The sequence below is a fragment of the Salarias fasciatus genome, chromosome 15, assembly GCF_902148845.1.
Source record: "Salarias fasciatus chromosome 15, fSalaFa1.1, whole genome shotgun sequence".
NCBI classification, from domain to species: Eukaryota; Metazoa; Chordata; class Actinopteri; order Blenniiformes; family Blenniidae; genus Salarias; species Salarias fasciatus.
The window spans coordinates 13,559,655-13,573,317 of NC_043759.1; the positions used below are offsets into that span (position 1 = coordinate 13,559,655).

Sequence of the window (13,663 nt, forward strand, 5' to 3'; positions counted from 1 at the left end):
TACACACACACACACACACACACACACACACACACACACACACACGAAATGACTTCAGATTCTATTGGTGTGACCTCCAACCAAAGACCTGAATGGAGGACCGTCTTCCTATTGTTAGCTTAATGGAAAGACGCAGAGGGGATGAGAGAAAGCGAGGGAAGAAGAGGGGGATGAAAGAGGACGCACAGCAGAGGAGAAAAGGTGCAGCCATGGAGGAAGGCAGGAAAGAGAGGAACGGAGCGGCGCTTGCCTTTTGTTGGCTTAATGGAACGATGGAGGAGAGAAAACGGGAGAAGAATGAAAGGAGAGGGGAAGGAAAGGGGCTTTTGAGCAAGTGGCGTCTGCCTTTTGTTAGATGAGGAGAATAAGGAAGAGAGAAAAGAGGGAGGCTGAGGAGGAGGAGCGGATATGAGGACGAAGCGCGATAAGAGGTGAGTGTCAGCTGTAACAAAGCAAGGTCACGGTGTGGGGAATGTCTTCACTTGAAAGGGAACAAGAGTGGATTGGAGATTGAGACACACATACACCAACAGATCCGGGCTCCCTGGCTCGCTCCCTCGCTCTCTCGCTAACTTTGTCTCAAGCTCTTGCTGAAGTTACACTAAAGCAGCTTTATTACTTAATAGGTGAGACTCGCAGACTGGTGACAGAAGGTTTTTGGAGAAAGGAAAAGCGAGGTGCGGGGAAGAAAGGAGAGTGAAGAACTGAGCTGAGAGGAGATATGAGGAAGCTGAACTACGAGGGGAAAAAACCCGGGAAGGCACAAAGACGACTGAAAACTCCGGGCGTACAAGGCCTCGAGAACGAACACAGGCTCGAACCAGGGTTCCTGAGACTAGAGTAAAAAACACTACAGCGCTGTATCCTGGATGAGAAATGCTTCAGGAGGCGACAGGTGACGAAAGATATGAGAGGTTAGAAGAGGACAAGAAGAGAATGACAAGCTGGGATACACTGGAAAAAGCTTTCAGACAACAAAAAAAAGGTAAATAAACAGGAAACAGTGAAGAAAAGAAAGATTTGTTGGGGGACTGGGAAGCATCCTGTAACTGAGAGTGCAAAATGAATGTAAGCCAAGGTTATAACAGCAGAGGTGGGTTATTAGAGGGTTTGACCAAGAAGAGATCAATAGAAGGAAAATATTAACGCGGCAAACTTTTTTTTTTTTTTTTTTAACAACATACTGTATGAGGACAAAAAGAAAGACGGGTGAGGAGGAGAGGAAAACATGAGGGGTTGTGGACGAGGAGGGAAACAGGGCGGTATAAAAGAACTGGCCAGAAGATAACAGGCCGGAGGAAAGGAGATTAAAAAAATGAGATGAAAGAGGAGAATGAAAGAGTGGAGAGGAGAAGAAAGTAGCAGATGGGAGGACAAGCTGGGCGACGTGAAACGACAGAATAAAGGATGGCTTGGACCAGTAAGAGAAGAGGTATCAGAGGGAGAAAAAAAAGCCATAAGAGTCACTCAAACAAAATAAGGGTTGCTGTATTCTAAGAGTGACACCTTGTGGCTTGTGGCTGAACTGCACTGTGTGGAAAAGCCACAGAAAATGATCAACAGCTGGAGGAAACAGTTGTGGTGTTTGATCCAGTGGAATGAATGAAAAGATAGTTAATGATAAATGAATCAGAAGGATCAGTGGATATAAATATACCCAGTCTGTAGTGACAATTCATTCAATCACTTGTTTTGTCTTATTTTTTTTCTAAATATGTTCACTCTACTTTACTTGTAAACCTAACCAGCTATCTCCATGGCTGTAAACAGCTCCGCCATGAAACCAGCCCCAGCCTTTAGGATGACATTACATTCTGTAAAAATGACAAAAAAAAAAAAAAAAGAGGCCTTGACTTCATTTTTTTTCATCGAAAGTAAGTGCCTCTCTTAATTTACCCGCTGTGGGGGAGACATGATGCAACTGAGAGACAGATCCGAACTGCAGATGGCTGCAATGCTCCGATTAATGAAGCAGTGAAATCTAGCTGATTGTGAACGGAATGGCGTTAACGTAACAGCTATTCTATTCATGAACATGCACCCTGAAGGCTGTTAACATTCTGCAGCTAATGAAGCAGCAGCCTTTTGCCAACATTAATCTTAGCAAATATATATTTAAAAAAAAAATCCACACTGTTCTTAATAGTCCTGTAAATAAATGAGTGAACATTTTCAGAATGTCCACTGAAGACAAAAGTGAAGATTCTGGCCACGCTTGGCTCCTGACTGAGTTTTACCAACTTAAATATCTAAATAGCTTGTTCCCTTGTTGTGGCGTTGTTTGATGACTGACCGAGCCGTCGGGTTCCGGCGTTTCAGAGGCAGGAGCCCCATTAGTGTGACTGGCATGTGTTCCACCGGAGTGTTAAGGTTCCTGTTGACTAGAGGCACCGGGCGCAGCGTGCCGAGACCCCGTCAGCCTAACTGACACATTATGTCCAATCTCCAGGATCTGTGTGCATCAGCTGTGGCCCCGACAGCCCTGGAGAAGGCCTACCAGTTCGGACTCTCCAGAAACAGCCACATGAGCTTCGCCTTCGACGACACCAAAGTCAGAGAGAGGTGAGTTTGAGATAAAATGTCTATTTTATTCTCTCACTTATATTGTTTTGAATGGCTTTGCTGACCTGCAGGTGTTGTTAACAGTGTTGTTTTCGAGTTATGCTAATGCCTGAGGAGTGACAACAGAAATTCCCACTATCAACACTATAATCACACTAAAAATAAACAGCTAAGTCAGTTCTAAAGCTGCTGAAGTGAGTAAAGGGAACAAATACACCCAGTGTTTGTAAAAATATACTGTTTTGCTGTAAAAAAAAAAAAAAAAAACATTAAAAAAAAGTCAGTTGATAAAACTGTGTCCAGAAAAATAAGCAAATACTCATGATTGGCAAAATTAATCTGTACTGTTGGACATAATTCTGTAATAATGTATAAAAATGTGATTACTTTTGAGACACAGTAAAATAATGTAATCTTTTTTTTTGTTTTGTTTTTGTTGATAGTCACATTGAACCTCATTTATGTATTTTTTCACAGTTTACTCTATAAACCTGTACAGAATATGAAGCAAAATAAGAACATATGTACCTCTGAAATGGTGTGATTAGCAGCATGAACTAGTATGATCAAGAACAAACACTAGTTATGATTCTCTAAAGTAGAAGGTGTTGTAGTGTGTTCTACACAGAAAAGCACAATGTGTGTGTGCGTGCGTGTGTTTCAACGTGATCCCTCACTCTGGAGCACATTTCTAAATAAATAAAGCCGCAGCAGAAGTCAGTCGGTGATCGTTTTGCTCGTCGATAGCTTTCCACAGCCTAAATAACAGTTTGTTTAAAAAGTGAACATGTTGACGAGGCCGATCGTCAGAGCAGCCCGTCTGCCTCCCAGACTGACAAAAACAAAAACTGTTCAAAGATGGAAAGCACAGTATCTACACTAAAGAACACGTTGGCTTGTCAACAATTCCCAGTCTTGAAAAAGTCGATTGAGCGTTTTTTAGAACGGCTTTAGCTGCAGGACAGTCTACTCTCCAAATGTGAGTATTTAGAGCATAAGTGCCTCCAATAGGTTAACTACAGATTTACAGTGTAACTATTAAAGGTGATTATTACCTGAAATCCAACAGAAGTGTGTGTGTGTGTGTGTGTGTGTGTGTGTGTGTGTGTGTGTGTGTGTGTGTGTGTGTGTGTGTGTGTGTGTTTCAGGCTGATACTGGAGTTCGAGCTGAGGACGAAGGAGGAATCCGGTCTCGTTCTCTACATGGCGAGAATCAACCATGCTGACTTTGTTTCCATACAGGTGACGATCTAACACGGTTTTTCGATACACTCTTTCTGATGTGATCTTTTGTAAAATTCATGCTGGCCTCAGATTTATGAGCTTATTTTATCCGGGACTTTGACTTTGAACTTCTGATTTCCTCACCTGCTGCAATTAATCAAAAGACGAAGCATTCATGAGCCACCGTCGTCTCATCTCTAAACCGCTTTGCTGTCATTCTGTAGATCAAGGACGGACAGGTTTGTCTGGGTTACGATCTCGGTCATGGAAACATATCTGGCTGTGTTCCCTTCTCCATCAACGATGGGAACTGGCACAAGGTAAAACATTCACACTGTTTTCTATTCATATTTATTTTTCAGCTGTCATCCCTGTACCATGTTTGCCCCCGTCATTCCTCATATGTGGAAATATTTCAATTTCAAAGCATGATTTTCCTTCCATCTTCGCCAGATTCTATCAAAGAAATTCTACCAAGGTGGATATGACCATCTTTTGGTATTTTTAAGGTTCTGAATCATACTTATAAAACATTTCCTGTTCCAAAAAAAGTTGGAACTCTGCTTTGAATGTAAATTTAAAAACAAAAACTACAATGATATTTTCATTTCATTACATTTTATTTTCATTTAAACACAACATCCCAACTTTTGGGAATTGGGGAATATTTCATACAGCTCTCGTCTAGCGACTGCCCATACAGTTACTGATTACTGATGACCTTTTCCCTCTCTGTCCAGATCCGTGTGAGTCGTAACAAGCAGCGAGGCCTCCTGGTGGTTGACGGTCGGTACAGCAAACAGATAACCAGTCCCAAGAAGGTATGCTGGTTTTGCATTGTAATAAATCCAACATGCATGTATTAAAGCCATACATGATTTCTGAAGGACTGCTACATCGATCAATCTTTTTCTTCTCTTTTTCACCAGGCGGACCTGTTAGACGTGGTGGGAACATTGTTTGTTGGCGGTTTGCCGCAAAACTACACGACCAAGAGAATCGGACCGGTAATAACGTGATTAAAAGTGACACGATTAACATGTGAACTAATGGCTGAGCAAAAGACGTTAGAGTGAAGAGAGAAGTTAGGCCCGCTGTAGATTTATCAGTGGATAAAAGAGCAAAATGTTGATTTCGGCTACAATTCGTTCCCAGATTCTCTACAGTATCAACGGATGTATCCGTAACCTAAAGATGGTTGGAGGCCCTGTAAGCGCAAAGTCACCGACCACAGGTATAATCTGTCAAATCTTACATGATTAAAGACGTTTCCATGTGTTTCTGCTCACAGCAACATATTGTTCCTAATTCCCTGTCGTGCCTCTTTCCTCGTCCAGGCCGCGTTGAGTTCATCGCAGAGGACTTCAAGCTGGACATGGCCACGCCCACATCAAGCCACATGGTCGGAAGGTGTTTCGTAGCCACCGAGACGGGAACTTACTTTGACGGCTCCGGTTTCCTGAAAGCAGGTGGGGAAGATCGGCTGGACGTTTACAGACCAGTGAAGTGAATCCAGTGAAGGACGGTCGCTCTCTCTCCTGTTCCAGTTGCTTCCTACAGAGTGGGCCTGGACGTGTCTATAGCCTTAGAGTTTCGAACCAGCAAAACCAACGGGGTGCTTTTGGCCGTCAGCAACCAGGCCAATGATGGACTCGGTCTGGAGATTGTGGACGGGAAGGTAGGCAAGAAGGGGGCGCTCTGTGTTCTGAGAGTTGGTCTCATTTTAGCTGCTTTCAAATACACGTTTCAGTACGTTTAAATAAGTGATGTCTGGAATTAGTTGAAACCAAGCGATCTGTTTGGATTTGTTGTTTCTGACACACGTCATATTGATACACACTGAATGAGCCACTCCTGATGTTCTCATGCTATAAAAGCATTGATCCGCCTACATCAGGTTTATATATTATTAAAGTTCATTGCCTTCTATATGTGCTGTATGTACTTAAATGCATTGAATGTTATTATTCCAGCAACAAACAGTTGAAAAGTATGTGAAGAACCATAATAATGAAAATCTGAGGACACGATTTACTCCTGCAGTGATCACTTTAGTTTTACTAACTTCCAAGCAGGAAGAATAAAAATTATTTCTTTTTTTCAGATAATTTATATTGATCTGTTTCACTTTTAATTTAATTGTGATTGCTTTTTTTCTTTATTCTTCAACTTGATTTGGTGTTTCTTGTTTAGTAACAAACAAAAATCCAGATTTTATGATAATGAGTAGTTACCAAAAGAAATGACTGATGGAAGCAGTGTTTTTAAAGCTTTGGTCCACTAACGCCAGCTCTTAGGTTGCCAATGAAGAGTGTAATGCTTACCTTTTTTAAATTACCGTACACATTTAAGAATTTCAGAAGGGGAACGCCAAAGGCCATGAGAGCAATTTGTGTACTAATAAATGCATAAACACTCCGTTCTCCCCCCTAGCTGCTGTTCCATGTTGATAATGGAGCAGGCCGGTTCACTGCTGAGCACACGCCTGAGGGGGAGGGCTTCTGTGACGGCCAGTGGCACTCCGTCACTGCCAGGAAGCTTCGCCACAGGGCGGAGCTGACGGTCGACGGGACGCAGAGCCAAGCCGAGAGTCCCAACGCACGCTCCAACACCTGCGACACCAACGACCCCATCTACGTCGGGGGATATCCTGGTACGAATCCCCCCCTCCCGGAGCAAACACACTCAAAAAGACATGCACGCTGAAATTGTGTAAAATATGTTGCGTCCTCTGTGTGTCTCAGATGGAGTTCGTCAGGCCGCTCTTTCCATCAGCTCTTCCTTCAGAGGCTGTATGAGGAACCTGAAGATCACCAAGGCGGCCAAGACCATGGAGGTGCATTTCAACAAGGCTCTGGAGATTAAGGGCGTCCAGCCGCTGTCCTGCCCGGCCGCTGCTGCGTAACTCGCCCTGCAGAGCCCGTCCATGTGGCGTCTCCCCTCAACGCCACAAGGACGTACGTCTGTCTCTAACATTGTGGCATTTCATGCATTAATGTGTGATCTCAACATGTTAAATGCAAAGGTCAAGATTATCCCAGTTTAACTTCTTTCAAGCAAGACATTTGCCTGAGTGTCCACCATCTGTTGTGCGGGTTTGCCTGCAGGTGTGTGGAGACTTATGTTACAGCCACCTTTAATTCATCTTCTCAGAGCCGATGACAGGTTGTTTGATTATAAATCTCTCAGGACTTGTGATTGATGGCATCTTTCTCCAACTCCGAACAAACATGCCTCGTTAAATGCTGAGCTGAAACAGCAGAAGATCCACATTTTGGAAAATTCTCTTCATGTTTTTCTTCAAAGAGCAAACATCTTAACCGTTACACATCAAAACAAGATGCCACTACAGCCTGACTTAATAAACCTACTATGGCCGCACTCTCAGTTCAAAGCATATTTTAAAGTTTGTCCACCGGTGTGTGTTCATACCGTGCACGACAGGTTACCTGCATGGTTACAGGTGCTAACAGTATTTCAGCTGTTTTTGGAAGATGTGTGATGAGTGAGCATTAAATCAGCTTTTCTTGTTCCTCTTGAAGAGGTAAATGCGTGAATGTTTTGGGTATTTTTTTTTTTTTTTTTTTTAAACTGGTTAAAGGGAAGTTTGATTCACCAGTGTAACACAAACATCAGAAATGTTCCTGATTATAGCTGCAAGTGTTTTTCTCTGTAAATGTCCTTCATAAACCTTGTGTCCTGAAAATGAATTGACGATATTCACATCATTTCTTCTCAGTGTTTTTGTTTGCCCTTGAAATGTTTGCTGATCTAGGAATGGGTTTTGTGTTGTGGTTGTGTTTTCACATCAGTCGGACGTATGACATATGAAGCAGGGCTTCTCTGCAGCCAACTTTTGGTGAACATACATTTTCTTAGAGTTGTGAGGATCAGCTAAAAAATGCAAATGTACACATTTTTCGAAAAGCCAAAAATACTCTTAATATCTTGTAGATAGGAACTCCATCTGTTTATCAAATCCACTAAACTTACTGATGCTTGGAGTCGGGGGTAAAGCTAAAGGAACATTCCACATGAGCTGCAGCTTGTGTCTCTCATCAGTGACGTCAGGACGGCAAACGGAAGGCACAAGGTTTGTGCAGGACATGGCGTTTTCGCTCTGCATGGTGTGACTGACAACCCTGAAGGAGTTTATTCAAATATACTATTGACAGCATCACATGCTTTGTCCTGTCCTTCTTTTAAAGCTGCAGAGGTAATCATTTAAGATTAACTTGAGATTCCTTTGGAAAAGGATTTGATTTAGTTCTTAACTCTCATTCAGCCAGCCAACCTAATATATGAAACTGTAGTCTTTCTAAATGTTTTGTGGAGGACCCAGAGTATGTTTGTGTTCACCAAGTCGTCTTTTCAAAATAAACGTACCATCCATCCATCCCTCCCTCTTATGAACCACTTTATCTGTCCAGGGTTCAACATTCACGTAAATGACTTAGAATCATTAAAGGAATATCACTTGTTGAAGAATTAGATGTGCTGCCATGTTGACAAATATAACTGAAAATAAACTCCATTAACAATTTGAATTGTTAATGGAGCAAAGGTTTTACAGAAAAAAAACAACCATTTGCATGCACAGGGAGAACATGCAAACTGCACACAGAAAGGTCCCCAAGCCCAGAGTTATTCCCAGACAAGAGCATGGTCATAATAATCTCAATGTTTCATAGTTGACTTTCAAACAGGATTAATTCAAGTTCAATTTATGGTCCATAAAATATATATATATATATATATATATATATATCTGTTTTTTATGATATAAAATCTTTAATGGCTACTGAAATAATCTGATATTTTGCATTAATGATGCTGCTTCTATCCTGAAGTCAAAAAGAAGTGACATTTGCCAGTACTTTCACTCCAGCTCCACTAGAGGGCGATGTTTATCCATAAACCGCTAAGATGTACCGATTGTAAGTGAAACCAAAGTGAAGTAAGTTTGGCGGATCATCAGGATGGATTTCACTGATTTTTCCAAAGAAATTAAAAATTGACGTCGGGGGGAAAAAAAGAAAAGATCAAACACCTCTTTGTTGTGCATTCATCTTTTATTTTCATCTTTACATAATGTGAAGGATGGTCAGAAGTCAGTCCACTGAATCTCACTGTGGCTGCCTGATGTGGAATGTTCTGAAGATAGAGAAAAGCCTAACATCTTATCTACTCAAAGTAATACTGCTGTTTTTAGAAAGTCATCAACTTCTTATTCTTCCTTATGACAGAATCTGACCTCTGAGTGTCCACAATGTTTGTTTTAGGAGAAATTACCCCTTATTCCAGCTGTCGGTTACACAAAATGTACAGAGCCAATGAGTTTCAAACTTCTTTGATCCAGACGACGCACCTCATCTCGTTCTGGTGAGGTTTTAAAAAAGCCGTAGAAATGTCTCAAGCAAGCATGTAAGAAGAACTCAAATTTCCATCTAAACACCATCATAAAATCTCTTTTTGGATTGTGATTATGATTACTTTTAAGATTTTTTTTCCCACAGGTATCGTGATGGTTTTCATTGAGTGCATTTGTACAGCTGGGAACTTGAAGGTTGTGTGTTCACGTTTAAAAAAGAAAGTTTTTAACTCAGATGACTGAAATGAACACTTGTCATCACTCATATAAGCTGGACGTAATGATGCCTGTAAAGTCGGAGTCATTACACGCCTCTTCTACACAGAAACACTGTTGTTTTTTTTTTTGTAGCCAGCTAACTACACAGGCCAGGTTAATGGAGCCTATTTCCACTTTAGCTGCAATAAACTCATGAGTGCATCATGAAGAAATACTATTTCTCATACAGATGCACAAATGACAGCATTCAGATGCATTTTTTTCTTTTTCCACTGGGAAGTGGAACTTTTCCTACTTCCGATTGCAGATTTAATATTAACAAATGTGTGACTGTGTTGAAGCACAAACAGGAACACATTAAACCAGCAGTGGACATGCAGAGGGATCATTTGTGTCATACAATAGTGAGTTGATCGGAATTTTCCTTTTTCCTAAAAATGCGGCGTCCTCTCATACCTGTCCTGTCAGTAAATCAGGCAGTGTGGCGTCAGTTCAAGTGCAGATGTTTACTGTAAACCCCTCCCGTGTGCTTCTTTCCAGACCATTGGAGTGAATGAGGCGAGATAAAACAGCTAGCTACGGCATTAATCTAAGTCTCGTTTCGACATCAGTCAAGGCATTCAAGCATTCCATGTGTATATCACTGAAATTAAAGCAATAGCCTCCTCAGCTACCGTATTAACATGAGTGTAGATAGTAGATAAAGAGAGAACGTCTGGACCTGGTCTCGTTCGGTGCAGGCGCTTTGAGTAGAAACCCCCTAAGAAGAGTAGCACTGTTTGTCTACGCTGTGACAGCACTGTCCTGGTGTCAGGTCGGGTGACTTATTGCATGCTGCCAGTCCTCTCGAACTGATTCTGAGGTGAGTTTCAGACGCGGCGGCGTTACAGTCCAGCGGTCTCCGCTTGTTTGGCACCCTCATCCGCCTCCCACAGCCACACCCACGCACCCCAGGGTCCTTTTCCACCTGCTACCCACCGGCGAGCAGCTCTTCCGGGTATGGTTCCTCGTGCTCTCGACCCAGGCCTTGTCAGGACGACTGCATGAGGCCCGTCAGCCGCTTGCCAGTCAGCGACTTTCCCTGGGAGGAGAGCAAGAGAGGCGGCGGTGACAGCTGTCAGAGTGCCGTCAACTGAAAGCTTTCCAGAGAAAGAGCTCAGAAGAAGAGAAGCCAGCATGAGAAATCTTCAGGCAGTGGTGGACATTTACTACCAGCTCATCATTATCATCAATAAACACAAAAGCAGACTCAACTATTGATTAATGCATTTCCTGTGTGAAATATTTTTGCAGGGAGCTGCGGTGTTTGGTCACAGATCTGTACACAGCAAAGGCTTCAGGTGCTGCAGAACAAAACAAACCCGAGCAGCCAACAGAGCAGAGCTCAGGAATCTATAATCCTCAAAACTCTTTCACATTGCATGACTTGACTTTTTCTTTTCCTTTGTTCTGAATTGCTTTCTTAATGTTTCTCTCAGCAATTCTTCATCAGAGGTGAACAAATCGATCTGTGCTCTGGTCAAATCGTCCTTCATTCAACTGCATCACAGTCAGTCTTAAAAGAGGAGCCTGCATGTTCAGGGAATCAACCAAAATGACCCAAATGCTTTGATAACATTAACTCCTTTATGTGTAAATTCACCCCTGAGCCATGCACTTTTTTTTTCTTCTTTCCACCAGAAAGGACAGCAGCGGTTTGTACGGCAGCCCTCATTGATCTGACTTTAATGAATGCTGTTTTAAGAGGGAGAGGCTGAGGCGGTGGGACACTCACCACGCTGCGGGTGAACTTCTCCAGGGAGGTGCGTCGCCCCTGCTCCGTTTCAAGCTGAAGAGTCAAACAGATTTTTATGTATTATTTTCTTTACATGCGAGGGTAAGAGTTCGGCTGGGAAGGGTTTGAGGGGACATTAGAACAAACATATCACAGGTTATGGCTATGATGGCCCTTCGTGTCGCAACGTGACAAAAACTTAAGTCTAAGAATCAGCTGCGGTGTCATGCAGTGAGCGCATATCAGACTCGTGGATTGAACACACACACAAACACACCGACACACACACGCTTACTTTCTTCCTCGCCATCAGCAGATCCTGGTACACATTGGAGCGTAGGAAACGTGCATAGCTGTCACTTTTCATCAGCTTGTAAATGTGGTCCTATAAAGGCAGAAAGATGAGATACGTGATGAGGCCGAAAGAGGAATCCATATTATCACCTGCAGCAGGAGGAGAGGAAAAGGCAAGTGGGGGGTAATTCTCCCATCTGCATGCAGAGTGAGTTTAAGGCCTGGTGAGCTAACGACGTGCGAAACTCAAAGTCAAGCGCGATAAAGTGAGCGAGACGGCCTCAGAGGGAGATGACGGGCTGTTAACATATTGCCGAGTAACTGACAGGAGAAATAATTTCTGTGTTTAACTCTTCACTTATACACTGCTCCACCCTCCTCCTCCTCCTCCTCCTCCTCCTCCTCCTCCTCCTCCTCCTCCTCCCGTGAACGCTCATCCATCTCCCAGTGAGGCGCATTGTCTCCAAATCACTCCACAGTATAAAGCCATTAGTTGGTTCTGGTGAGGCATGTAAGGAAGACAAATGGGGCAGACAATAACGCGAGACGGAGCAACTGAAGAGGCGTCTTTGACGTGCATCTCCTGAAGAGAAATTAAAAGCCAGATGTAACTATTCTAAACGATAAAAGAAGAGGTATTTCCAGTCCTATTGGCTTTGAGGACTAATATATAATAGTGATGAATTCTGATTCTCAGGAAATGATCAATTCAGCTTTTTACAAATCAAGTGACCATAACTGAAAATTCCCTCATTTTTTCTGCTCAGTGCAAGGCAGAAGTACGTCGACTTTCAAACATCTAATGCAGAGTAGATTATATTTAGACACCTTTGCTGCAAATAGCACTTTGTATTGTAGGATAGAAGGAGCAGACGGGATGCTTGCAATCTTTGACAAAAAACAAAGTCAGACATCTGTCACTTTCTGAGCCATAAATATCAAAATGACTGATTGCTGTCGGTTTTACACTTTCCAACATAAGTTTGTAGAATAAATGGCATTGCACGATGCTTGTTGAGTCTTAAAAGAGAAATAAGTTGTAAAATATGATTGAACAACTTTCTAGGGTTGTATTTCTATGTGCTCAACAAAGAGTAGAATCAAAAAGCATGAAAGACACTTATTAGGGACCGAGCCCGAGGGCGAGGTGGCCTCAACTGAGGCCACCTTGCCCGAGGGCAAGGCCTCTATTGTTCTTCGTTCGTTTCTTATTAGGGACCGAGCCCGAGGGCGAGGTGGCCTCAACTGAGGCCACCTTGCCTGAGGGCAAGGCCTCTATTGTTCTTCGTTCGTTTGTTTCTTATTATTATTATTAGGGACCGAGCCCGAGGGCGAGGTGGCCTCAGAACTGAGGCCACCTTGCCTGAGGGCAAGGCCTCTATTGTTTTTCGTCCGTTTGTTTCTCTATTATTATTTTACTGACCGCGTATTAAAATGCTAATTTGACCCCCTAAACATGCACGAAAACTCACCAAATTTGGCACGGACATCTGGATCGGCGAAACATTTGATAAAATACAAAAATTAACCCCATAGCCAAATTGGCTCTCTAGCGCCACCTACAAACAGTAAAATAGCTCTAGCAACCATTAGGAATGTCGTAGAAATGTCAAAGCAGCGCTCATGCGTTCGTCTCCTTGAGATCTAAAATTCACCCAGAGGAACACCTATACCTAAATGCAACAGGAAGTCCGGTATTTCCATTTCAGTGTAAAATTTGGCAAAAAATGACTCCTCCTTTAAAAATTATCTGCTATGAGACCGCTTGTCGTGGAGACGTCAGAGCAGTGCCAAATAAAAGAGGACAAGTGTCTCTCACAAAGTTGTTCAAAACTTTTTCAAAAGTCTCAGGGTGTGGATTTTATTAACCCTTAAAGTTTGAAGTCTGAAAACGCACTTGCAACACTACAATGGACAGTGCGACCCGCACGAATGTCGCAGAGAAATAAAATCAACATGGATGAGTTCGTCTCATCAAGCTCTACAATTTACCAAGAGACATACCTATACCTAAATCCAACAGGAAGTCCGTTATTTCCTGTCAAATCAAATGTGCCTCAAAACACTTTTCACTCAAAAACCACTAATATGGACTGTTTCACCCTTCACAGTGTGGTACAGAGAAAAGAAACATATGCACGCGTTCGTCTCATCGAGATCTACAACTTACTCACTCGTACCCATGACCTAAATCAAACAGGAAGTCCGTCATTCACACT

General features: G+C 42.6%; 2 protein-coding genes across 2 annotated transcripts in view; one reads left to right on the forward strand and one right to left on the reverse strand.

Annotated features, from left to right (window-relative positions):
* Positions 1 to 7,966, forward strand: part of lama2 (laminin, alpha 2) — a 163,599-nt gene extending 155,633 nt beyond the window's left edge. Inside the window, 10 exon segments of the mRNA XM_030109644.1 lie at positions 2,450 to 2,562; positions 3,711 to 3,804; positions 4,011 to 4,106; positions 4,527 to 4,607; positions 4,716 to 4,793; positions 4,942 to 5,020; positions 5,124 to 5,255; positions 5,334 to 5,464; positions 6,220 to 6,439; positions 6,531 to 7,966. Coding sequence (XP_029965504.1) covers positions 2,450 to 2,562; positions 3,711 to 3,804; positions 4,011 to 4,106; positions 4,527 to 4,607; positions 4,716 to 4,793; positions 4,942 to 5,020; positions 5,124 to 5,255; positions 5,334 to 5,464; positions 6,220 to 6,439; positions 6,531 to 6,691 — 1,185 coding nt within the window. The 3' untranslated portion in view covers positions 6,692 to 7,966.
* Positions 7,967 to 9,488: 1,522 nt separating this feature from the next.
* LOC115401453 (regulator of G-protein signaling 6-like) overlaps positions 9,489 to 13,663 on the reverse strand; it is a 100,328-nt gene continuing 96,153 nt past the window's right edge. Inside the window, exons 15-17 of the mRNA XM_030109645.1 lie at positions 11,446 to 11,535; positions 11,151 to 11,204; positions 9,489 to 10,457 (exon numbers count right to left, since the gene is read on the reverse strand). Coding sequence (XP_029965505.1) covers positions 10,407 to 10,457; positions 11,151 to 11,204; positions 11,446 to 11,535 — 195 coding nt within the window. The 3' untranslated portion in view covers positions 9,489 to 10,406. The remainder of the gene's footprint in view (positions 10,458 to 11,150; positions 11,205 to 11,445; positions 11,536 to 13,663) is intronic.